Source organism: Oncorhynchus mykiss, chromosome 1 (assembly GCF_057628025.1).
Source record: "Oncorhynchus mykiss isolate SJ-2025 chromosome 1, ASM5762802v1, whole genome shotgun sequence".
NCBI lineage: Eukaryota > Metazoa > Chordata > Actinopteri > Salmoniformes > Salmonidae > Oncorhynchus > Oncorhynchus mykiss.
In genome coordinates this window covers 9,867,068-9,893,679 of record NC_143022.1, presented here as the reverse complement: position 1 = coordinate 9,893,679, position 26,612 = coordinate 9,867,068, and the positions used below count along the sequence as shown (strand labels likewise).

Here is a 26,612-nt window from a genome sequence, read left to right as displayed (position 1 = left end):
TGCTTGAGATCATGGGAAAATCAAAAGAAATCAGCCAAGACCTCACACAAGTCTGGTTCATCCTTGGGAGCAATTTCCAAACACCTGAAGGTACCACGTTCATCTGTACAAAGAATAGTACACAGGTAAAAACACCATGGGACCACGCAGCTGTCATACTGCTCAGGAAGGAGACGTGTTCGGACTCCTAGAGATGAACGTACTTTGATGTGAAAAGTGCAAATCAATCCCAGAACAACAGCAAAGGATCTTGTGAAGATGCTGGAGGAAACAGGTACAAAAGTATCTATATCCACAGTAAAACGAGTCCTATATCGGCATAACCTGAAAGGTCGCTCAGCAAGGAAGAAGCCACTGCTCCAAAACCGCCATAAAAAGCAAGACTACAGTTTGCAACTGCACATGGGGACAAAGTTTGTACTTTTTGGAGAAATGTCCTCTGGTCTGATGAAACAAAAATAGAACTGTTTGACCAAAATGACCAACGTTTTTTTTGAGGAAAAAGGGGGAGGCTTGCAAGACGAAGAACACCATCCCAACCGTGAAGCACGGGGGTGGCAGCATCATGTTGTGGGGGTGCTTTGATGCAAAAGGAACTGGTGAGGAAGGAGGAAGGAAAACAATGTGGATATATTGAAGCAACATCTTAAGACATCAGTCCCAAATGGGTCTTCCAAATGGACAATGATTCCAGCATACTTCCAAAGTTGTGGCAAAATGGCTTAAGGACATCAAAGTCAAGGTATTGGAGTGGCCATCACAAAGCCCTGACCTCCATCCTATAGAAAATGTGTGGGCAGAACTGAAAAAGTTTGTGCGAGCAAGGAGGCCTACACACCTGACTCAGTTACACCAGCTCTGTCAGGAGGAATGGGCCAAAATTCACTCAACTTATTGTGGGAAGCTTGTGGAAGGCTACCCTAAGCATTTGACCCAAGTTAAGCAATTTAAAGGCAATGCTACCAAATACTATTTGAGTGTATGTAAACTTCTGACCCACTGGGAATGTGATGAAATAATTAAAAGCTGAAATAAATCATTCTCTCTACTATTATTCTGACATTTCACATTCTTAAAATAAAGTGGTGATCCTAACTGACCTAAAACAGGGAATTTCTTACTAGGATTAAATGTCAGGAATTGTGAAAAACTGTTTAAATGTATTTGGCTAAGGTGTATGTAAACTTCTGACTTCAACTGTATGTGAGAATGCTATTAATTGACTACAGCTCAGTGTTCAACACCACAGTGCCCCCAAAGCTCATCACTAAGCTAAGTACCCTGGGACCAAACACCTCCCTCTGCAACTGGATCCTGGACTTCCTGATGGTCCGTCCCCAGGTGGTAAGGGTAGGTAACAACACATCTGCCACGCTCATCCTCAACACTAGGGCCTCCTTGCGTGCTCAGACCCCCCCTGTACTCGCTGTTCACTCATGACTGCATGGCCAGGCACGACTCCAACACCATCATTAAGTTTGCCGATGACACGGTAGGCCTGATCACCGTCAACGACGAGACAGCCTATAGGGAGGAGGTCAGAGACCTGGCCTTGTGGTCCCAGGACAACAACCTCTCCCTCATTGTGATCAAGACAAAGGAGATGATTGTGGACTACAGGAAAAGGAGTACTGTGCACATCCCCATTCTCATTGACAGGGCTGTAGTGGAGCAGGTTGAAAGCTTCAAGTTCCTTGGTGTCCACATCACCAACAAACTAACATGGTCCAAGCACACCAAGACAGTTGGGAAGAGGGCACGACAAAACCTATTCCCCCTCAGGAGACTAAAAGATTTGGTATGGGTCCTTGGATGCTTAAAGAATTCTACAGCTGCACCATCGTGAGCATCCTGATTGGTTGCATCACTGCCTGGTATGGTGCGTACGGCCCAGTACATCACTGGGGCCAAGCTTCCTGCCATCCAGGACCTCTATACCAGGCGGTGTCAGAGGAAGGCCCTAAAAATTGTCAGACTCCAGCCACCCTAGTCATAGACTGTTCTCTCTGCTACCACACGGCAAGCAGTACCGGAGCGCCAAGTCTAGGTCAAAGAGGCTTCTAAACAGCGTCTACCCCCAAGCCATCAGACTCCTGAACATCTAATCAAATGGCTTCCTAGACTATTTGCATTGTCCCCCCCTCATGTACGCTGCTGCTACTCTCTGTTTATTATCTATGCATAGTCACTTTAATAACTCTACCCACATGTACATATTACCTCAATTACCTCGACTAACTGGTGCTCCCGCACATTGACTCTGTACCGGTACCTCCTGTATATAGCCTCGCTATTGTTATTTTACTGCTGCACATTAATTGTTTGTTACTTTAAAAACGTTTTTTCTTTTTTTTTTTATCTTAAAACTACATTGTTGGTTAAGGGCTTGTAACTAAGCATTTCACTGTAAGGTTGTATTCGGCACATGTGGCAAATACAATTTGATTTGATTTGTTTAGGGCAACAATTAAGAAGTTTAAAACCCCTGGAACAGAGGTCAACATGCCTGGTATTGGATCCATGTGTGTCTTGTCCCTACTCGTAGTGAGGAAGATGGTTTGGGAGGGAAAGAAAAATCTCAGGGCCAAAGTTTGGGTCACCAAGTCTACAATTAGATGCCACCTCCATGCCAATTTGCTCTTTGGAAGGGTCGCCATTTGCTGAACGGCATTGGCTCTTAGCATTGGTTCTAATCCATGGTCAGATGACATGAAAATAGAGCTCTTTGGCCACGCACAGAAGTGGTGGGTTTGGCTTCGAAAGAAGAATGCATATGCCGAAAATAACCTCATATATACGGAAAAAAATTGTTGTTGGATCTTTGATGTTATGGGGCTATTTTGCATCCAATGTTTCTGGGGCCCTTGTTAAGGTCAATGGCATTATGAATTTTTACCAAGTATCAGGACATTTTAGCCCAAAACTTAGTTGCATCTGCCACGAGGCAGAGGCAACCAACTAAATCTTGCAATGAACAATGTGGAAATTTGAGCAAGTTGAGGGGACTAAACTGCTTGGAGTAACCCTGTTGATACAACAGTAGCTAGGAGGGGGAGAAGTCTGTCCATAATAAAGTGTTGCTCTGCTTTCTCACCAACACTATCAACAAAGTTGGTCCTACAGGTGCTAGTTTTATCATAGCTGGACTACTGTTCAGTCGTATGTTCAGGTGACACAAAGAGGGACTTAGGAAAATTACAATTGGCTCAGAACAGGGCAGCACAGACAGCCCTTAAAAATGTACACGTGGAGCTAACATTAATGATATGCATGTCAATCTCTCCTGGCTCAAAGTGGAGAGATTGACTTCATCACTACTTGTTTTTGTTGTAAGAAGTGTTGACAAGCTGAATTCACAGAGGTGTCTGTTTAAACTACTAGCACACAACTCCGAAACCCATGCATACCCCACAAGACATGACACCAGAGGTCTCTTCACAGTCCCCAAGTCCAGAACGGACTATGGGAGGAGCACAGTACTATATAGAGCCATGACTACATGGAACTCTGTTCCACATCAGGTAACTGATGCAAGCAGTGGAACCAGATTAAAAAAACAGACAAAAATACACCTTATGGAACAGCTGGGACTGTGAAGAGACACACACAGGTACAGACACATGCATACGAACACAAACGCTAGCACACACACACACTCTACACACACGTATATTGTAATATTGTTGTATGGTGGTATTATACATGGCCTTGGCAGCAGCTAATGGGGATCTCTTATAAATAAAAATACACATCTTTAATAGCTGTAGACAAAGCATGAAAAATAAATATTTCAAGATGTCTGAAGGACCTGATAAATGTTGGAAACTAAAGAGAAGTGACATGCATGCATTGTATTGCTGTATTCGTGGTGGAGCCTATGGGACCACATTGGGCAATAACTCGTCCTTACCTCTGGAGGGAGACGATAGCTGCCTGCTCGTTTTCGTTCTCGGCCTGGGTGGTCCCCAACACTTGCCAAGCCTGGGGAGATAACGGGGAGCATTGAACAACAGGGTCATCACCTGGGTCTTCACCTGGGCTTACTACCCTCTCTAAGGAGAGACTTCGTTAGGAGAGATGGTGTGGTCTAGATGCAGAGCTCAGCTCTCTCTGAAAAATAGGATAGCTCACTGTCAGTCAGTGCTCTCAGTTCCGCTCACACAGCAGGTAAATAGATTGATTCTGCCGTTGGTAAAAACAAACAAACAGAACAGGCAGGAAGCATCATGTATCTCAAAAAATCTCTGCAATACAAACTTTTGTCTGAGGTTTGTGTGAAGTGAACTTAGGGCACGTCAAAATACAACGGCTGCAATAAAAATTGCAAGGTGATTCGCTTTGAGGTTTTTGTCTTCTGACAGTGCTCTGCCATCCAAGTTCATTTAGGATTGTTGAGCCTCCCCTTCCCTCAGGTATTGGGAGTTCCTATTCAGATTAGGCATTCTTGTATTGTATCGTTCTAAAGAGCCAATAGAAATTAATGAGATAATGTTGCAGGGTACATGTCACTTTGGCAACGGATCACTTGAGACATCAAATGATAATTGAGGTCACGACTTCTCAGTCATTGGCAACCAACCAAATTCATTAAGTGTACCTGATGAGTCATGCTTAGTTATTGCTCGATGAATCAGGTTTGAGACGAACTAGAAAGTCATGGTTCAGCATTGTGGATGGTAGCTATTGGACTCCTCTTAGCTGGGGAACCCAACTTTGAATCTCCATACTCTCCGAGTAAATGTGCATTTAGACATCTACGAGTTCTAGCTGAATCTGCAATCCAAAACGACTAGATGTTTTGTCTAGTTTGTCATGTCTATTTAAAGTCAACAAATATGATCTATGTGCGTGCTGGTTTATTTTGTGAAATGACATTGATACTCAATTTTGTAGCACAACGTTATAAATCAAGTCTTGAGGAAATTATCTACAAACTATCTAGAGGTCTCCGCAGCACAGATAAGCCACAAAACACGCTGGGAGGAATTTTAGAATCATATTAGTTCCATACACTGTGGGATAATCCTTTCCTTGGAATAACCGGCACAGTTATGAACAGTATATTTTACAGGATTCCCGAGTTCCGATTCTATTAATGCTCTCTGGTGATGTAAGATGTCGCCTCTGTTACGATTGAGATGAAATTAGCAGGAGAGAAAAAAACGGAGAAAATAGCTATTACTCAACACTTTGGGCAAATTGAAAATTCTCATTGGGAGATGAAGACTGGGTAGTTTTGATGCAGTAAACAGCTCTATTAATGGTATAACTCCCCAGTCCTCCACTAGCAATCAGCGTCGGCCACTTAGCGCTCAGTGAATATCCACCTCACGCATGATTTGTGAAGTTCTTTTTTTTCTTTTTCATCAGAGTATGGTGTTGTCTGAACAGGCTGATTGGCAGTTGGTGCTAGTACATTATGGTACTGTGGGAAAGTCATGCTGGGAAAGTGTGTGTTTACGGTGCCTGCATCTCATCAGCCCCCTGTGCCTAGTCACCTCTGAGTCCTGGGGGTCCTGCAAGATGGCCCCCTCCAGTAGCAGCACAGCGTTGGGCAGGTCTCCCTCTTTGGACTTTCGAAGACCCTCCTCAAACGCGTTGGGCCAGTCCTTGTAGGGATTGTCCATGTGGAAGTAGTAACCCTGTCACCAATAAAAAAAGTAAAAAAATAAAAATAAGTTATTGGAGCATCACCAATGTAATCTCTCTGTTTTCAAATAAATGGCCGCGCTGAGCGACCGTCCTCTACGGTGGAATATTTATGCATACTCTCAGCATCAATTAATCTTTTCTAGCTTTCTGCTGAACATCAACCCTGGGTAAAAGTCCTGAGGGTTAGCTGTCTCGTTAAATGTTAAACTTTGCATCTTCAGACTAAAATTACCCTGGTGTGTTGTTGCCGAGTTCTGAACACGAGTTTTGAAACGGTTATTCCTCTTAGAACTTGTAGCATTGGGATCAATCAAAAAGTCTGATTATGTACAGTAGCTCAGGTATGTCAAAGCTCCCATTGCACTAAAGTAAGCATATGCTTATGAGTGCCAAGTTTGAAACCATCTGGGTTAGCTATTGACCCCAATCGGGTTAAATCAGTAGATACTGTAGTGTATGTGCAGCACATGATCATCTCTAGATCATCGAGTTCATAGGCTTTGTTTCCCCTTCTTTAAGCAGAACATGTTCACATGAGACTCCCTAGTGGCACAATGGTCTAAAAGCACTGCATGTCAGTGCAAGAGGTTCGAATCCAGACTGCATCACATCTGGCTGTGATTGGGTGTCCCATAGGGCGGCGCACAATTGGCCCAGCGTCGTCCGGGGTAGGCCGTCATTGTAAATAAGAATCTTTAACGGACTTGCCTAGTTAAATAAAAATATGAAGGAAATAAATGATAAGCATCTTAACAGGGCATATGGACAGATGATAACGAGTTAAAAGGTGAGAACTGTAACCTTCTCGTGAGGCGACACACTGGAGGGGATCTGCGCCTGCTCGTTCTCCGTTAGCCAGTTCCGTCGTGCTAGCTCCTCCCACTCTGCTTGCATCTTGTCCCAGAACTCTGTGTCTGACTGTGGAGGGAGAGAGCGGCGGGAGGATTAGTACACAGAGGATTGCTAGCTTTGATACCATGACTATGCTGAGGCCCCCTGCCATGGAAATGTCACATCCATCTCACTCATTTATCGGTGGTGTAACGTATGGACTTCTGATGACTCATCACTTGCACTCAAATGTCCAAAATTAGCTTGACCTTTCAGTTGATAGATTGATGTCTGAGAGGGTTATTATACAAAGCCCTAGACTCAACAAACAGCCACCTTGATTGGTGTTGTAACTATACTGAACAAAAATATAAACGCAACATATAGTGTTGGTCCCATATCTCATAAGCTAAAATAGAAGATCCTAGAAATATTCCATAAGCATAAAAAGCCTATTTCTCTCAAATGTTGTTTATATCCCTGTTAGTGAGCATATCTCCTTTGCCAATATAATCCATCCACCTGACAGGTGTGGCATATCAAGAAGCTGAATAAACAGCATGATCATTACACAAGTGCACCTTGTGATGGGTACAATAAAAGGCCACTCTAAAATGTGCGTGTATTGTTAATTTCTCTACCATAAGCTGCCTCCAACGTCGTTTTAAAGAATTTGGCAGTACATCCAACCTGCCTCACAACCCCAGACCATGTGTAACCACACCAGCACAGGACCTCCACATTCAGCTTCTTCACCTGAGGGATCGACTGAGACCATATAACCGGACAGCTGATGAAACTGTCGGTTTGCACAGTCGAAGAATTTCTGCACAAAGTATCAGAACCATCTCAGGGAAGCTCATCTATCTGCTTGCTCGTCGTCCTCACCAGGGTCTTGACATGACTGCAGTTTGGCGTCGTGACCGACCTCAGTGGCAAATGCTCACGTTCGATGGTCAATGGCATACTGGAGAAGGGTGCTCTTCACCAATTAATCCCGGTTTGAACTATACCGGTCAGATGGCAGACAACGTATTTGGCGCCGTGTGGGCAAGGGGTTTGCTGATGGTGGCAGTGGGGTTATGGTATGAGCAGGCATAAGTTACGGACAACAAACACAATTTAATTTTATCGATGGCAATTTGAATGCACAGAGATTCCATGACGAGATTCGGAGGCACATTGTCATGCCATTCGCCCGCTGCCATCACGTCATATTTCAGCATGATAATGCACAGCCCCATGTCGCAAGGATCTGTACACAATTCCATGAAGCTGAACATTTCCCAGTTCTTCCATGTCCTGCATACTCACCAGACATGTCACCCATTGAGCATGTTTGGGATGCTCTGGATCGAAGTGTACGACGGCGTGTTCCAGTTCAGACAACTTCGCACAGCCATTGAAGAGGAATGGGACAACATTCCACAGGCCAAAATCAACAGCCTGGTCAACTCTATGTGAAGGAGATATGTTGTGCTGCATGAGGCAAATGGTCAAAAAAATCGCACCAGACACCAACTGTTTTTTTGATCCACGCAACTACTTAATTTTTTAAAGGTATCTGTGACCAACAGATGCATATCTGTACTCCCAGTCATGTGAAATCCATAGATTAGGGCCTAATTAATTTATTTCAATTTACTGATTTCCTTACATGAACCGTAACTCAGTAAAATTGTTGCATGTTATATATTTTTGTTCAATGTTGATGATTTCTTGTTCAGTGTTGAGGATTTCTTGTTCAGTGTTGATGATTTTTGGTTCAGTGTTAATGATTTTTGGTTCAGTGTTGATGATTTCTTGTTCAGTGTTGATGATTTTTGGTTCTTTGTTAATGATTTAGTTTTTGGTTCAGTGTTGATGATTTTTGGTTCAGTGTTGATGATTTTTGGTTCAGTGTTGATGATTGTTGGTTCAGTGTTGATGATTTCTTGTTTAGTGCTGATGCTGATTTTTTTTGCCTGCCTCTGTCCAAGCATGCAGGCCATGTCTATTAGACCTCACAGCTACGATACAGCCGAGGCCAAAGACCTCAGTGTGTGTCACTGTCAATTACTCCATGGGCCAGTGAGCAAAGAGAGAAATCAAAGTGAGAACAATGACTGCTTTCAAAGAGTAAACGTTGCAGGCACCTCCAGAAACCAAACATTTTAATTGTATTTTGATGCATCTCTACTTGCCAAACAAATTCCTACTTAGACAAATTTTACACTTTAGGCTAGGTTTAGGCTAGGTTGTTTTGTGATTCACTGCAGAGACTGATAGAATGCTATTATTTCATATCTTAAGTGAATTATTGCCCCTCTGTGCTTTGCCTTAAACTAGGTGGACAATTAAGGATAATTGGAAGACACCTGTGACCTCTACATGGAACCAGGTCAACAAGGCATGTGTCAAAAGGTCAAAGCCCATTATTGCGGCCACCAGACAAATGCCTCACTTACTGAACCAATGAAGAGGCAGCAGTGGGAAACGAAGAGCACTGTTAGCTTCATTAAAACTCAAGCTCTCAGCCTGAGAATTAGAGGCACTGTTGTTGTTTTTCATTCCCCGACATTCATCAGATAGTTGTCATAGTGACTACACAGTGCTTGTTTTTGTACATGACTACATCTGGTTTGGATTCTTCTTCGTGTTCTATACCACACCATGACACACTACATTGTGTGCCTTTAACGGGCCACCTCGCAAATCTTTAGGAAAGACAGAAACATCCATAACAGTTATTGAGTGACGCTTGGATTGAAGTCTGGGGTGAGCAATAACATGACAAGGTGACAGTGAAGAACACACATCCTCTTTCCTTCCCTACTCTCTTCATCCTGACCCAGCTAGCAGGACTACAGTATTTCCTGTAAATAGCATCCTGGTTCTAGGTAGATGGCCCTGGCTATCACTGCAGACATAGGGGTGTATTCATTAGTCGCAGACCGTTACAGAATGTTTGGTCTGTTGCAAAACGTTTTGCGACCTATTTAAAAAAAAACTCCAAACAGAAAATGTTTTGCAATTAAAACGAGAGTTTCTATTGGACAAATTCAGGTAGGTACCTCCCCGTTCTGCTTCTGTTTGGTTCCTGGAGTAAACGGTTTACGTTGAAAAACATTTTGCAATGGTCTGAGACTAGTTAATACACCCCAGTTGTACTTTATGTTGTTGATGTTCCTGCTGCACGCTGCTGATCGCCACAATATAATTCTATTAGGCCCATGATTCTTAGCTGTCTCCCTGTCAACAAAAAGTCCAAATATAGAGTGGAGCTCAGCTGTATATGACAGTGCAGCATAAGTGGGTGCCTTGGCACCTCAGGGGGGATCGAGTGAGGTATGTGTGCATGTGCTAGTGTGTGTGTGTGTATGTGTCAGTGGGAGTGAGGAGGCATATGTGTGTGAGAGTCAGGAAGTGTGTATGAGAGTCAGCAAGTGTGTAAAGGAGGAAGGGGAGGTGGGTGGTCACAGCTCTGTTTCCTCTCTCCAGGTGTGTGGCAGGCGTCCACCGGAGGTGAGCATCACCTCCTTAATTGGCTGCTCACGCTGAGACAAATTGCCTGTTAGATCATGAGGTGAAATCTCACTGGCTCTGGGAATGAAACGGGGGGGGGGGGGGGGGGGGTAGTGGAGCTGGAGCTCTGCGTTTTGGGGCCTGGTAGTGGTATTGAGTTATTTACAGCATGACAGAGGCTTTTTGTAGAATTCAAGGTTTCTGTTAGTCTTTTATAGCTAGATACGGGTTGCTACCGATATGTTGCTATGGGAATGATCTGAACAGTCAAGTCAACCCATGGACGAATGTCAACCCACTAATGATCGTGGGGTGTGGCTCATTTCTGTTGTTACCGTACAGAAAATCTAAATAGCTTTGAGATGATAAACATTTTAGATCCACCAAGTGGCATCCAAAGACTTCAAAACAGTCGTAAATCTTTTTTTTATTTTTTATTTTTACGGCCCATTAAAGGTGCTCTGGACAAGTTAGCGTCTCCTCAACTTCTCTATCAGCATGCTATCATAAACTGAGACAGAGTTATGAGTCATTTAACGGTCAAGATTATGTGACTAGAAAACATTTTAATTTGATAAATGTTGATCGTGCATACAACCATACTTCCTTCCTTGATTTCACAAGTACAGACCCGGGGTCATTTTATGATTAAAATTATAACATCTTTGAGAGAGGCAATTAGTGATACGGCAATATTTCATTCGGTGACAGTATCCCCGCAGATGCTTCATCCTAACGGACTCCGGAGCTAACAAAGCATGTACCTAGAGAAATACCTGCTATTGTGCACTAGTGTCCAATTACTGTTAATATCATCACAAAATCAGCCATGATGCCTGTGTGGAAACTGTAATTACGTTCTTCGATGTTACTTTTATGGGTGACTGCACCAATTATTATATTTGCCACGATACTGAATGGCCCTCAATGGCAATGGCTCGACACGTGACAGTATGATGGTAGTCTGTGTAATCAAAACAAACTGTTGCCCCTTTTTTTTTAAACAAATTGTCAGAAAATCAAACACACTCACTCTGGTTACTTGAAATGTTTGCAACACAGACAAGGGTGTATTTTGTAGACAGATCCAGCATTCTCATTCATAAGATTGAGGAAGGTCATCTATATATCATGCATCAATGAAGCAAGCCCCTGCCTGTGACTCTAATTTGACAAAGATGAAGTTTAAATGTGAAATGCATTCAGTCTTGTTCTGTCTGCCTGACAAAACACGACAAAGCGGGATATAAATGAACTTGGGAGATTAATTTGTTACTTCATGAATAGATTATTGCCAGCAGTAATTATGGAGCCAGAGATAATACTTGTCCTTGGCCGGAACCGTCCGAGTTTGGAACGAAGAGACTTAAAGTTTGGGCCTGAAATGCAATTAGGGCTTTCCCTAAGTCACGTGAGGCGATTTATACAGTAAAAATAGATTTGTATGTACAGTGGAGGCAATTTACTGGAAGAAAATCATTGCTGTCTCAGACATAATGTCAAATGTGATAGCTCTAAACATCTTAGTGCAGTATACCGTATTGGTTTTGGACGTCATCATCATGTTGGCAATTTTCTTTTCCAACATTATGAGACAAACGTTTGCTGGTTGTGCAATTTAAAAAAAAAAATAAGTATGGTTGGTAATGGAAGGAAGCAGGAGTCAGGCAGACGTGGACGTGCGTGGGGGGGCACTTTTCCTCCGATGGATGTGAGTGTTCTGTTTTAGATGGATGTGAGGGTTCTGTTTTAGATGGATGTGAGTGTTCTGTTTTAGATGGATGTGAGTGTTCTGTTTTAGATGGATGTGAGGGTTCTGTTTTAGATGGATGTGAGTGTTCTGTTTTAGATGGATGTGAGTGTTCTGTTTTAGATGGATGTGAGGGTTCTGTTTTAGATGGATGTGAGTGTTCTGTTTTAGATGGATGTGAGGGTTCTGTTTTAGATGGATGTGAGTGTTCTGTTTTAGATGGATGTGAGTGTTCTGTTTTAGATGGATGTGAGTGTTCTGTTTTAGATGGATGTGAGTGTTCTGTTTTAGATGGATGTGAGTGTTCTGTTTTAGATGGATGTGAGTGTTCTGTTTTAGATGGATGTGAGTGTTCTGTTTTAGATGGATGTGAGTGTTCTGTTTTAGATGGATGTGAGTGTTCTGTTTTAGATGGATGTGAGTGTTCTGTTTTAGATGGATGTGAGGGTTCTGTTTTAGATGGATGTGAGTGTTCTGTTTTAGATGGATGTGAGTGTTCTGTTTTAGATGGATGTGAGGGTTCTGTTTTAGATGGATGTGAGTGTTCTGTTTTAGATGGATGTGAGTGTTCTGTTTTAGATGGATGTGAGTGTTCTGTTTTAGATGGATGTGAGTGTTCTGTTTTAGATGGATGTGAGTGTTCTGTTTTAGATGGATGTGAGGGTTCTGTTTTAGATGGATGTGAGTGTTCTGTTTTAGATGGATGTGAGTGTTCTGTTTTAGATGGATGTGAGTGTTCTGTTTTAGATGGATGTGAGTGTTCTGTTTTAGATGGATGTGAGTGTTCTGTTTTAGATGGATGTGAGTGTTCTGTTTTAGATGGATGTGAGTGTTCTGTTTTAGATGGATGTGAGTGTTCTGTTTTAGATGGATGTGAGTGTTCTGTTTTAGATGGATGTGAGTGTTCTGTTTTAGATGGATGTGAGTGTTCTGTTTTAGATGGATGTGAGTGTTCTGTTTTAGATGGATGTGAGTGTTCTGTTTTAGATGGATGTGAGTGTTCTGTTTTAGAGTCATCGTGTTACACAACAGCGGCATGTAGGTAGCTACAGTATCTTTTAGTGTTTGATCCCTTATATGGCTCGAACAACAGACCCACAGTTGTATCCCTGGTGTGTCTGTCAAACCAAGGTTCTTGTGACAGCCGATAATGGGATTTTGCACATCAACGGAAGCATAAAGGTTCAGAAATGTATACCTCTTTGAAGAACATCAAACACACTATTTCAGACATGTAAATTGACTGATTTTATGGCCTCGTTTTAGTCCATATTTGGCGGGCTGAACTCAATTCAAACGCCACAATGCACTTGATATCCAGTAAATGTATTCAAAAGCGTGATTTTACTGTTTTTCAAATATAAATTTCCACACTATGAAGTTGCAGTAATACTGTGAAATTGTGAAAATGATGATAATGCACTTTTAGTGTATTGAACTGTTTGGGTTTTTTGGGGTGGGGTTTTTGAAAAGCCGGTATACGTTAATACACCAATAACAAAAAGAGTTTCCTATCCTCTCTGCCAATAACAGCTAGATTTTGTGACACATCCCTCCCATTAGGCTCCTCCAATTAGGTCTCTCTCTCAGACCACTTCCAGACGGTCCTAGAATTATTTTCCTAAGAACCTATTTGTCACGTATAATCCCTCTCTGGCCTCTAGCTCACCAGACTGATCGTTATGGCGCACACCTGTCACCATCGTTACGCGCACCAGCGCGTCATCAGACTCACCTGGACTCCATCACTTCCCTGATTACCTTCCCTATATATGTCCCTCCCTTTGGTTCCTTCCCTATATATGTCCCTCCCTTTGGTTCCTTCCCTATATATGTCCCTCCCTTTGGTTCCTTCCCTATATATGTCCCTCCCTTTGGTTCCTTCCCTATATATGTCCCTCCCTTTGGTTCCTTCCCTATATATGTCCCTCCCTTTGGTTCCTTCCCTATATATGTCCCTCCCTTTGGTTCCTTCCCTATATATGTCCCTCCCTTTGGTTCCTTCCCTATATATGTCCCTCCCTTTGGTTCCTTCCCTATATATGTCCCTCCCTTTGGTTCCTTCCCTATATATGTCCCTCCCTTTGGTTCCTTCCCTATATATGTCCCTCCCTTTGTTTCCTTCGCTATATATGTCCCTCCCTTTGGTTCCTTCCCTATTTATGCCACTCCCTTTGTTTCCTTCCCTATATCTGCCACTCCCTTTGTTTCCTTCCCTATATCTGCCACTCCCTTTGTTTCCTTCCCTATATATGTCCCTCCCTTTGGTTCCTTCCCTATATATGCCACTCCCTTTGGTTCCTTCCCTATATATGTCACCCGCTTTGGTTCCTTCCCTATATATGCCACTCCCTTTGGTTCCTTCCCTATTTATGCCACTCCCTTTGGTTCCTTCCCTATTTATGCCACTCCCTTTGGTTCCTTCCCTATTTATGCCACTCCCTTTGGTTCCTTCCCTATTTATGCCACTCGCTTTGGTTCCTTCCCTATATATATCACTCCCTTTGGTTCCTTCCCTATACAGTGCCTTGCGAAAGTATTCGGCTCCCTTGAACTTTGCGACCTTTTGCCACATTTCAGGCTTCAAACATAAAGATATAAAACTGTATTTTTTGTGAAGAATCAACAACAAGTGGGACACAATCATGAAGTGGAACGACATTTATTGGATATTTCAAACTTTTTTAACAAATCAAAAACTGAAAAATTGGGCGTGCAAAATTATTCAGCCCCCTTACTTTCAGTGCAGCAAACTCTCTCCAGAAGTTCAGTGAGGATCTCTGAATGATCCAATGTTGACCTAAATGACTAATGATGATAAATACAATCCACCTGTGTGTAATCAAGTCTCCGTATAAATGCACCTGCACTGTGATAGTCTCAGAGGTCCGTTAAAAGCGCAGAGAGCATCATGAAGAACAAGGAACACACCAGGCAGGTCCGAGATACTGTTGTGAAGAAGTTTAAAGCCGGATTTGGATACAAAAAGATTTCCCAAGCTTTAAACATCCCAAGGAGCACTGTGCAAGCGATAATATTGAAATGGAAGGAGTATCAGACCACTGCAAATCTACCAAGACCTGGCCGTCCCTCTAAACTTTCAGCTCATACAAGGAGAAGACTGATCAGAGATGCAGCCAAGAGGCCCATGATCACTCTGGATGAACTGCAGAGATCTACAGTTGAGGTGGGAGACTCTGTCCATAGGACAACAATCAGTCGTATATTGCACAAATCTAGCCTTTATGGAAGAGTGGCAAGAAGAAAGCCATTTCTTAAAGATATCCATAAAAAGTGTTGTTTAAAGTTTGCCACAAGCCACCTGGGAGACACACCAAACATGTGGAAGAAGGTGCTCTGGTCAGATGAAACCAAAAGTGAACTTTTTGGCAACAATGCAAAACGTTATGTTTGGCGTAAAAGCAACACAGCTGAACACACCATCCCCACTGTCAAACATGGTGGTGGCAGCATCATGGTTTGGGCCTGCTTTTCTACAGCAGGGACAGGGAAGATGGTTAAAATTGATGGGAAGATGGATGGAGCCAAATACAGGACCATTCTGGAAGAAAACCTGATGGAGTCAAAAGACCTGAGACTGGGACGGAGATTTGTCTTCCAACAAGACAATGATCCAAAACATAAAGCAAAATCTACAATGTAATGGTTCAAAAATAAACATATCCAGGTGTTAGAATGGCCAAGTCAAAGTCCAGACCTGAATCCAATTGAGAATGTGTGGAAAGAACTGAAAACTGCTGTTCACAAATGCTCTCCATCCAACCTCACTGAGCTCGAGCTGATTTGCAAGGAGGAATGGGAAAAAATGTCAGTCTCTCGATGTGCAAAACTGATAGAGACATACCCCAAGCGACTTACAGCTGTAATCGCAGCAAAAGGTGGCGCTACAAAGTATTAACTTAAGGGGGCTGAATAATTTTGCACGCCCAATTTTTCAGTTTTTGAATTGTTAAAAAAGTTTGAAATATCCAATAAATGTCATTCCACTTCATGATTGTGTCCCACTTGTTGTTGATTCTTCACAAAAAAATACAGTTTTATATCTTTATGTTTGAAGCCTGAAATGTGGCAAAAGGTCGCAAAGTTCAAGGGGGCCGAATACTTTCGCAAAGCACTGTATATGCCACTCGCTTTGGTTCCTTCCCTATTTATGCCACTCCCTTTGTTTCCTTCCCTATATCTGCCACTCCCTTTGGTTCCTTCCCTATTTATGCCACTCCCTTTGGTTCCTTCCCTATATGTCTCTCCCTTTGGTTCCTTCCCTATATCTGTCTCTCCCTTTGGTTCCTTCCCTATTTATGCCACTCCCTTTGTTTCCTTCCCTATATGTGCCACTCCCTTTGTTTCCTCCCCTATTTATGCCACTCCCTTTGGTTCCTCCCCTATTTATGCCACTCCCTTTGGTTCCTTCCCTATATCTGTCTCTCCCTTTGGTTCCTTCCCTATATCTGTCTCTCCCTTTGGTTCCTTCCCTATATCTGTCTCTCCCGTTGGTTCCTTCCCTATATCTGTCTCTCCCTTTGGTTCCTTCCCTATATCTGTCTCTCCCGTTGGTTCCTTCCCTATTTATGCCACTCCTGTTGGTTCCTTCCCTATATATGCCACTCCCTTTGGTTCCTTCCCTATTTATGCCACTCCCTTTGGTTCCTTCCCTATATCTGTCACTCCCTTTGGTTCCTTCCCTATTTATGCCACTCCCTTTGGTTCCTTCCCTATATCTGTCACTCCCTTTGGTTCCTTCCCTATTTATGCCACTCCCTTTGGTTCCTTCCCTATATCTGTCACTCCCTTTGGTTCCTTCCCTATATCTGTCTCTCCCGTTGGTTCCTTCCCTATATCTGTCTCTCCCTTTGGTTCCTTCCCTATATCTGTCTCTCCCGTTGGTTCCTTCCCTATTTATGCCACTCCTGTTGGTTCCTTCCCTATTTATGCCACTCCCTTTGTTTCCTTCCCTATTTATGCCACTCCCTTTGGTTCCTACCCTATATGTGCCACTCCCTTTGGTTCCTTCCCTATATATGCCACTCCCTTTGGTTCCTTCCCTATATCTGTCACTCCCTTTGGTTCCTTCCCTATTTATGCCACTCCCTTTGGTTCCTTCCCTATATCTGTCACTCCCTTTGGTTCCTTCCCTATTTATGTCACTCCCTTTGGTTCCTTCCCTATTTATGCCACTCCCTTTGGTTCCTTCCCTATATCTGTCACTCCCTTTGGTTCCTTCCCTATTTATGCCACTCCCTTTGGTTCCTTCCCTATTTATACCACTCCCTTTGGTTCCTTCCCTATATATGTCACTCCCTTTGGTTCCTTCCCTATATATGTCACTCCCTTTGGTTCCTTCCCTATATATGTCACTCCCTTTGGTTCCTTCCCTATATATGTCACTCCCTTTGGTTCCTTCCCTATATATGCCACTCCCTTTGGTTCCTTCCCTATATATGCCACTCCTTTTGGTTCCTTCCCTATATATGTCACTCCCTTTGGTTCCTTCCCTATATCTGCCACTCCCGTTGGTTCCTTCCCTATTTATGCCACTCCCTTTGGTTCCTTCCCTATATCTGCCACTCCCGTTGGTTCCTTCCCTATTTATGCCACTCCCTTTGGTTCCTTCCCTATTTATGCCACTCCCGTTGGTTCCTTCCCTATTTATGCCACTCCCTTTGGTTCCTTCCCCAGGCATTATTGTTTCTGTTTCATGTCTGTGCGTTGTTCGTGTTTCTTGTTTTGTATTATGTTTCATTTATTAAATGATTCACTCCCTGAACTTGCTTCCCGACTGCAATTGAAAACAATTACAGTAAGGTACTTAATTGTTACCCAGAAATGATTTGATATTGAAATATAAACAGCTGCAAAGAACCTTTTAACCTACAGATTGCCCTATTTATTTTCGTGTTGTCTCATCATGTACTGTGCCTTCAGAAAGTAGTCACACCCTTGACTTTTTCCACATTTTGTTGTGTTACAGACCAAATTTAAAATTGATTAAATTGAGATTGTGTCACTGATCTACACACAATACCACACAATGTCACAGTAGAACGTTGTTTTTCGACATTTTTACAAATTAATTAAAAATTAAAAGCTGAAATGTCTTGAGTCAATAAGTATTCAACCCCTTTGTTATGGCAAGCATAAATAAATTGAGAATTAAAAATGTGCTTAACAAGTGACACAATAAAGTTGCATGGACTCACTCTATGTGCATTAATAGTGGTACCCCATACATACAATTATCTGTAAGGTCCCTCAGTCGAGCAGTGAATTTCAAGCACAGATTCAACCACAAAGACCAGGGAGTTTTTCCAATGCCTCGCAAAGAAGGACACCTATTGGTAGATGGGTAAAAAAAAGAAGCAGATACTGAATATCCCTTTGAGCACGTTGACGTTATTGATTACACTTTGGATGGTGTCACTACAAAGACACAGGCGTTCTTCCTAACTCAGTTGCCGGAGAAGAGGGAAATCGCTCAGGGATTTCACCATGAGGCCAATGGTGATTTAAAAAAAGTTAAAGAATTGAATGGCTGTGAATGGAGAGAACTGAAGATAGATCAACAGCATTGCAGTTACTCCACAATATACACTTGCATGTCAGAGTGAAATAAGGAAGCCTGAATACAAAGTGTTATGCTTGGGGCAAATCCAACACAGCACATCATTGAGTACCACTCTTCATATTTTCAAGCATGGTGGCGGCTGCATCATGTTATGGGTATGATTGTCATCGGCAAGGATTAGGGAGTTTTTTGGGGCATAAAAAGAAACAGAATAGAGCTAAGCACAGACAAATTCTAGAGGAAAACATGGTTCAGTCTGCTTTCCAACAGACACTGGGATATAAATTCACCTTTCAGAAAGACAATAACCTAAAACATACACTGGAGTCCAAATATACACTGGAGTATTTTATCATGATGACATTGAATGTTCCTGAGTGGCCTAGTTACAGTTTTGACTTAAATAAGCTTTAAAATCTATGGCGAGACTTGAAAATGGCTGTCTAGCAATGATCAACAAGCAAGTTGACAGAACTTGAAGAATAAAAAAAGAATATTGGGCAAATACTGTACAATGCAGATGTGTAAAGCTCTTAGAGACTTGCCCAAAAGAGTCACAGCTGTAATCGCTGCCAAAGGTGATTCGAATTTGTATTGACTCAGGGGGTTGAATAATTATCTAATTAAGATATATCAGTGTTTTAATTTCCATAATGACAAAATATATATAATAGTGTTTTTTTTCCACTTTGACATTTGACATGATTCAAATTATTACATCTTATTAAGTGTCTAGTAGTCTGGGTTCCTTGCAGTATACTCCAAAGAATATAATAATTTATTATTTTGATCTCACCTGGGGAGAAAAGACTGGAAAAACGACACTGTAAAAAGTATTTACTAATAGAACCCTAACAGCGGTGCATCTACAGTATGTGGGAGTTGTATATATATACTACAGCAGTGTTTCCCAGCCCCCAGCACAGCACTTGTTTGATCTGCTCCAGTACTTGCACACCTGATTGTACTGGTTAATTTATCAATCATCGAGCCCAGTGGTGGGAAAAGTACCCACTTGTCATACTTGAAAATGACTCAAGTAAAAGTGAAAGTCACCCAGTAAAATAGTACTTGAGTAAAAGTCTAAAAGTATTTGGTTTAAAAATACTTATATTAAGCAACTCTTTTTAAGAATTTGTGTTTTGTGAGTTTGTTAGTCCGCCAGATCAGAGGCAATAGGGATTACCAGGGATGTTCTCTTCATTAGTATGTGAATTTGACCATTTTCCTGTCCTGCTAAGCATTAAAAATGTAACGAGTAATTTTGGGTGTCATGAAAAATGTATGGAGTAAAAAGTACATACTTTTCTTTAGGAATGTAGTGAAGTAAAAGAGTCAAAAATATAAAGAGTAAAGTACAGATTCCCCCCAAAAACTACTTAAGTAGAACTTTAAAGTATTTTTACTTTAGTACTTTAGACCACTGATCAAGCCCTTGATTATTATAACACATCAAATAAGTGGGAGTACTATGGGAGAGGTTTAGGAAACCCTGTACTAGTCTATAGTCTACTAGAAGTGCTGCCCGCGGGGCAAATCTAACAAAACTGTGGCTGTCGCTCATAAGCTTTGCCCAGAGGATTACATTCAGGGTCTAAAACTTATTTTTTGTATACCAGTCACTGTGGCAGGTAGATAAAAAAAAATCTACCAGCTACTCCAATTTTTTAACAGCCCAAAGATATGCTTTTGCCATTGTTACACAAAAAATAAGGATTATAATGCTTAGTAATATTTATAAAACAAGAAATGGATTACTAATAAGAAGTAATGTGGTTTATTGCTCGATTTAATTTAATATGTACTTTTAACCAAAATATCAGAGAAAAAAAAATTCAGCTGCCCCTTTAAGGTTACCTTGGTAACAGGGCCACTCCAGTCCTCACTTGTGCCTGTTAGAATGTCACTAGTTGAGGCTGACAATGCCTCGTTTTGCTAAAGGAGGAAGCAAACTCAAACAATGAAAAGCACCCTAGCTTGTGAAAAAGAAATAGCCAAGAAACGCGAGGACTTTAGAAGACTTTTGAGTAAATTAGACCAACTTTTATGCCTGTACACATTGCTTCAAAAAACATTTTTTAAGCATTTCACTCACAGCCCCCCAGACGGGCAGTGTTGCTGCGTGAGGTGGGATAGCTATAACGTTAGGATTCAGATTTCTTTGTGCATTACCAGATATGAAACAAAATGGCAGAAATACTCTGAAAACAGCTACTGCAGCATTTATTTAGCTATAAATCACAACTTGCACTTGTGTGCACAATCTTGACTATTTTTATGAAATGCTGGCACTGTAGAGCCCTGAGTGTGACCACCTGCCAACGGGGCTGGTGAATTAGTCATTCTTACCCACCAATGTGGCTGGTGAATTAGTCATGCTTACCCACCAATGTGGCTGGTGAATTAGTCATTCTTACCCACCAACGTGGCTGGTGAATTAGTCATTCTTACCCACCAACGTGGCTGGTGAATTAGTCATTCTTACCCACCAATGTGGCTGGTGAATTAGTCATGCTTACCCACCAATGTGGCTGGTGAATTAGACATTCTTACCCACCAACGTGGCTGGTGAATTAGTCATTCTTACCCACCAATGTGGCTGGTGAATTAGTCATGCTTACCCACCAACGTGGCTGGTGAATTAGTCATGCTTACCCACCAATGTGGCTGGTGAATTAGACATTCTTACCCACCAACGTGGCTGGTGAATTAGTCATTCTTACCCACCAATGTGGCTGGTGAATTAGTCATTCTTACCCACCAATGTGGCTGGTGAATTAGTCATGCTTACCCACCAACGTGGCTGGTGAATTAGTCATTCTTACCCACCAATGTGGCTGGTGAATTAGTCATGCTTACCCACCAATGTGGCTGGTGAATTAGTCATTCTTACCCACCAATGTGGCTGGTGAATTAGTCATGCTTACCCACCAACGTGGCTGGTGAATTAGTCATGCTTACCCACCAATGTGGCTGGTGAATTAGACATTCTTACCCACCAATGTGGCTGGTGAATTAGTCATTCTTACCCACCAATGTGGCTGGTGAATTAGTCATGCTTACCCACCAACGTGGCTGGTGAATTAGTCATTCTTACCCACCAATGTGGCTGGTGAATTAGTCATGCTTACCCACCAACGTGGCTGGTGAATTAGTCATGCTTACCCACCAATGTGGCTGGTGAATTAGACATTCTTACCCACCAACGTGGCTGGTGAATTAGACATTCTTACCCACCAATGCCAAAATCTACCTGCATTTGGCTGGTGTTCATTTTAGGCCCTGATTACTGTACTGGGCTCCCGAGTGGCGCAGCGGTCTAAGCCACTCTACCTCAGTGCTTGAGGCATCACTACAGACACCCTGGTTCAAATCCAGGCTGTTTCACATCCGGCTATGATTGGGTGTCCCATAGGGCAGCACCCAATTGGCCCAGCGTCGACCGGGTTTGGGCCGAGATAGGGCATCATTGTAAATAAGAATTTGTCCTTAACTGACTTGATAAAATAAATAAGCTCATTATTTTGGACTAGCTCACCATCAATCAGCAAATGACTCAACCTGTAGTGCAGAATTGAGTGATTCATGACCTTTTATAGTACATACAGTATAGGGCTCCACTCCAGCCGATGCTACGCATTGCACATGGTGATCTTAGGCTTGTGTGCGGCTGCTCGGCCATGGAAAACCGTTCCATTAAGCTCCCGATGAACAGTTCTTGTGCTGACGTTGCTTCCAGAGGCAGTTTGGAACTCTATAGGGAGTGTTGCAACAAGGACAGACAATTTTTACGCATTGCACGCTTCAGCACTCGGCGGTCTCGTTCTGTGAGCTCGTGTGGCCTTCCACTTCACTTCACTTCACGGCTGAGCCGTTCTTGAGCCTAAACGTTTCCACTTCACAATAACACTACTTACAGTTGACTAGGGAAGATCTAGCAGGGCAGAAATGTGATGGACTAACTTGCTGGAAATGTGGCATCCTATGACGGTGCCACGTTGAAAGTCACTGAGCTCTTCAATAAGGCCATTCTACTGCCAATGTTTGTCTATGGAGATTGCATGGCCGTGTGCTCAATTTTTTTTTTTTACACCTGTCAGCAATGGGTGTAACTGAAATAGCCGAATCCACACATTTTAAGGGGTGTCCACATACTTTTGCGAATGTAACAGGAAGCAAACTATCAGAGGTGTATTCCTATGGGTCTATCTTATCATTGATTCAATAGTTGTGTGTTCCTATGGGTCTATCTTATCATTGATTCAATAGTTGTGCGTACCATGAGCTCAAGGGTTGGCCTATCAAAGCACAGAGCACCTCCAGTTAAATGGTCGGCATGGAGATGAATTGTAGGTGCTTCGATGTTGGCATATTTAGATCGTTCTCAGTCACACAATCGTAATAACATTCGGGAGCACAGGACCATGTATGACACATTCATCTATCTGATAACCGGTACGCTCTTCAGAGTGAGAGATCATTTTCATACTCAACTTCCTCTGTAACTTTCTAGAAATTTCTCTGTACCAAAACGACAGTAATCACCCTCCAAACCAAAAGTGCCTCAGGGAAAATCAAGCGGTGAAAAGGTGAGGCTGTCCCCTGCAGCTTTAATCAAATACTCGGCCCACAGTGACCTTGATCCGGTCTTTTATCAGAGCTGTGATTCCGCTATCTCTGACTCACAGCAAAACACTGTTCCTCAGAGCAGGAGTTAACCTGGTGGCTTTGTAGCTTGCAGCCGGCTCTTTATTTAATAAGACAGGGGTGCCTTCATTGGCTCAATGTGATTGCCACCGTCCCCAAACAGCTTCAACGTCACGGCACAACCCTCCCCTGTAGACGTCTCTTTATCACCCTCTGTCCTAATTAAGCACGACCAAAGCATCTGAAGGGCTCTGCTTTTCAGCCCATTATCCTTTTATCATCCCTTTTGATGGTTTTAATGTGAAACGCATGGAAGCCACAACTACTCATCTCTCCTATTATTTTAAAATGCATGATATTTTAGGACATAATTCCTTGGTGTCTTTGCTCTGTCTTTTGATAAATTCCAGACATTTGGCAATTAAACTAATTGAATAGATTGGCAGCTAGCCTGTGTGACGGAGAGGTATTAGTTTGAGCCATCTCCTTCCATTTGTTAATAAGTATGAATGCATGCATATGCTCGGCAATTTAAGGGGAGTGATCTGTGATTACAGGGACCGATATCGACAGTCCAAGCCAGAATTGCTGACCGAGCCAAAAGTGTCTCAGGCCGCCAATTGACGCTCCGGGATACTGTTACCAATCGATCCAACATTTGTCCGGGTGCATCTCCAAATATCATCACTTCTCGGAATTACCTGCCCTGAGGCAAGCACTTGTATACTTATCCATGTGATTTGAGAGCCTGGGACTTATGGCTCAGAGTCTCCAACAAGACATCATTAACTCCGACATCACTCACATTGGGAAGTGATCCCTAAGTGGGACAAGAGCTCCTTTTTGGGGAGGACACTTTCTCATTGTATTCCTATCTTTACTCCATTAGTCATTGACCTTCCCAGATACGTCCGTGTGTAACATCGTACTGTAGCCTTCAGTACAGCACATGTAACGCGATAGGCCCCAGGTCTCTCACATCAGTCAAAACGGGAGCACTACTTACACCTTCTCTAAGAGAATAGTGGAGATACAAGTGCCTTTATAAAGTATCCTGACCCCTTGACTTATTCAACATTATGTTGTGTTACAGCCTGAATTCGCCCATCTACACACAATACCCCATAATGACAAAGTGAAAACATGTTTTTAGACATTTTAGCAAATTTATTGAAAATGAAATAGAGAAATATCTCCTTTACATAAGTATTCACACCAATTTGCACTCCAAATTGAGCTCAGGTGCATCCACTTCCATTTGATCATCCTTGAGATGTCACTAGAACTTGATTGGTGTCCACCTGTGGCCAATTCACTTGATTGGACATGATTTAGAAATAAATACATTTAAGGTTCCACAGTTAACAGTGCATGTCAGAGCAGAAACTATACCCTAAAGTCCAAGGAACTGTCAATAGATCTCTGAGATTGTAAAGAGGGATATATCTGGGTATAATAAAATGTCTAGAGTGTTGAAAGTTTCCAAGAGCACAGTGGTCTCCATCATTGGGAAATTGAAAAAATATGGAACTACCTAGACTCTGCCTAGAGCTGGCCGTCCAACCTAACTGAGCAACCGGGCAAGAAGGACCTAGGTCAGGGAGTTGAACAAGAACCCAATGACCACTCTGACAGAACTACAGAATTCCATAGCTGAGATGGGAGAACCTGCCAGAAGGACAACAGTCTCTACAGAACTTGTCAAGTTAAATAAAGGTTAAATAAAAATACAAAATTAAACTTCACCAATCTGGGCTTTATGGGAGAGTGGCCAAATGGAAGCCACTCATGAGAAAAAGGCACAGTTATCACACGTCTAGCACCATCCCTGTTCAGAAGCATGGTGATGGCAGCATCATGCTATGTGGATGCTTTTCAGTGGAAGGGACTGGGAGACTGGTACAGATAGAGCGAACAATGATTGGAGCCAAATACAGGAAAATCCATGATGAGAACCTGCTTCAGAGTGCAAACGACCATAGACTGGGGGCGAAGATTTCCATTCCAACAGGACAATGACCCAAAGCATACAGCCTGAGCAACGCTGGAATGGCATCAGAACAAGAATGTGAAAGACTGGCCCAGCCAAAGCCCAGACTTGAATCCCATTGAAAGTCTGTGGAAAGACTTGAAGATTGCTGATCACTGCCGCTCTCCATCTAACTTAACAGAGCTCGAGAAAATCTGCAAGGTAGAATGGGAGAAAATCCTCATTTTTTTTACTGATTTTGATATTCAATTATTCCATTGCTGAGGCACTAATTCCAATCACAGAATCGCAATCGCCTTCTATTATTGCTCTGAGTCAATGGAATTTGAATTGCATCATTCCCTCAGTACTATATTCCCATAACAATATCTGGATCTCTCTCTTGAATTAAAGCTGTTTGCAATGGTGTCTCTTCATACCTTTGTAGAGCATATCTGTTTTCACCAGACAGACAGCCTTCAAAGGTGAAAACTCATCAGTGGATCAAATGAGCATGAGTTTTGAACCAAAAGGTATTATTCAAAGCCTGATACGTACTCAGAGACATTTCCATGTTTCATATAATTGCAGCCTATTTGGTCACTGATGGGACCACTAGCTTTGTTCTCCTAATTCTCAATGGATGGGAGCACCACAGCTGAAGAGCTCCTATAATCACATAGTCCTATGATGAATCTACCTAGCTATATCTAATTACGGTGACTGTGCCTCCCCTGCTGTTTTACCTGATATGTCTGGCTCCACAATGGCTGACCCATTTACTTTCCTATTGTTAGATGGTGGAAACTCCCATGACCTCGAGCTGGTGCATTTAGTATGGACTATAATGCTGATAGCGAGTGTCATTGGGAGCGAGGTAGCACACAATCACAACAGAGATAATTTTGCACAGAGATAATCAATCAAAAATAAATCAACCTAAAAGCAGCTTCAAGTAGACAGTGTTATTATACCAACGATGATCAAAGACGGTAAGGATAATGGGCTTGAACAGCGAAGTCGGAAAGTGATATTAGAAACTGTCTCATGGACGTATTTGTCGCTAACGATGGAGTTCAACTTAGTTCTCAGACTTATTGCAGTTTGTGAGATCACTGTAGCTTATTGGTTTAAACCTCAATGACTTGAACCAATCAGCATCAACCTGTATCTGTAGGACAGAAGGGCTGCATTTCAATAGTTTCAAGTGGCTTTTTCTCCCTGTCTCATCTGCACTGACCTGTGGACAGAAGCAATATGGTAGATGGATGGCTACTTAAAGTTGTCTAACTGCCCAGTTCTATCACAGCAGCTCTAAATGAAGAGGAGACAAACTATTGAGATTTACCTGAGGGTTAAGAAGCTCTACTCTTTGAGTGTGACCGGCGAGGTTTGACACCCAACATCCGTCACACCATAAGACTGTGTTAGCCCACTGTGCTAAAGTCTAAGCATTAGCTCTGGGAAGTCTTCGCATCTCAGGCAAAGTAACTCAGGCAAATCACATGAAGCAGTACCTTCAATGTGTGCTTCTGCTATATTATGATTACACCTTGTTGTCTCCATCTTCAGGAAAAATTCAAGAGTGAAATACTTGAATGGCCCAGGTGCAGTTGACTGACCTTATACAGATAAGGTGTCCGAAATCTCTCTCCGCTTACCTCGACATAGGGCTG

The 26,612-nt window shown here is 42.4% G+C and overlaps 1 protein-coding gene across 9 annotated transcripts in view; it reads right to left on the bottom strand.

Moving 5' to 3' along the window:
- pex5la (peroxisomal biogenesis factor 5-like a) overlaps nucleotides 1–26,612 on the bottom strand; it is a 180,795-nt gene that overhangs the window by 37,699 nt on the left and 116,484 nt on the right. For all 9 annotated transcript variants that reach the window (XR_016496844.1, XR_016496854.1, XR_016496882.1 and 6 more), the window contains 3 exons: nucleotides 6,454–6,570; nucleotides 5,499–5,642; nucleotides 3,911–3,981 (listed from right to left, as the gene is read on the bottom strand). Coding sequence is in view for 5 of the 9 variants with exons in the window: in XM_036989311.2 (XP_036845206.1) it covers nucleotides 3,911–3,981; nucleotides 5,499–5,642; nucleotides 6,454–6,570 (332 nt within the window). In the remaining 4 variants the exon portion in view is untranslated. The remainder of the gene's footprint in view (nucleotides 1–3,910; nucleotides 3,982–5,498; nucleotides 5,643–6,453; nucleotides 6,571–26,612) is intronic.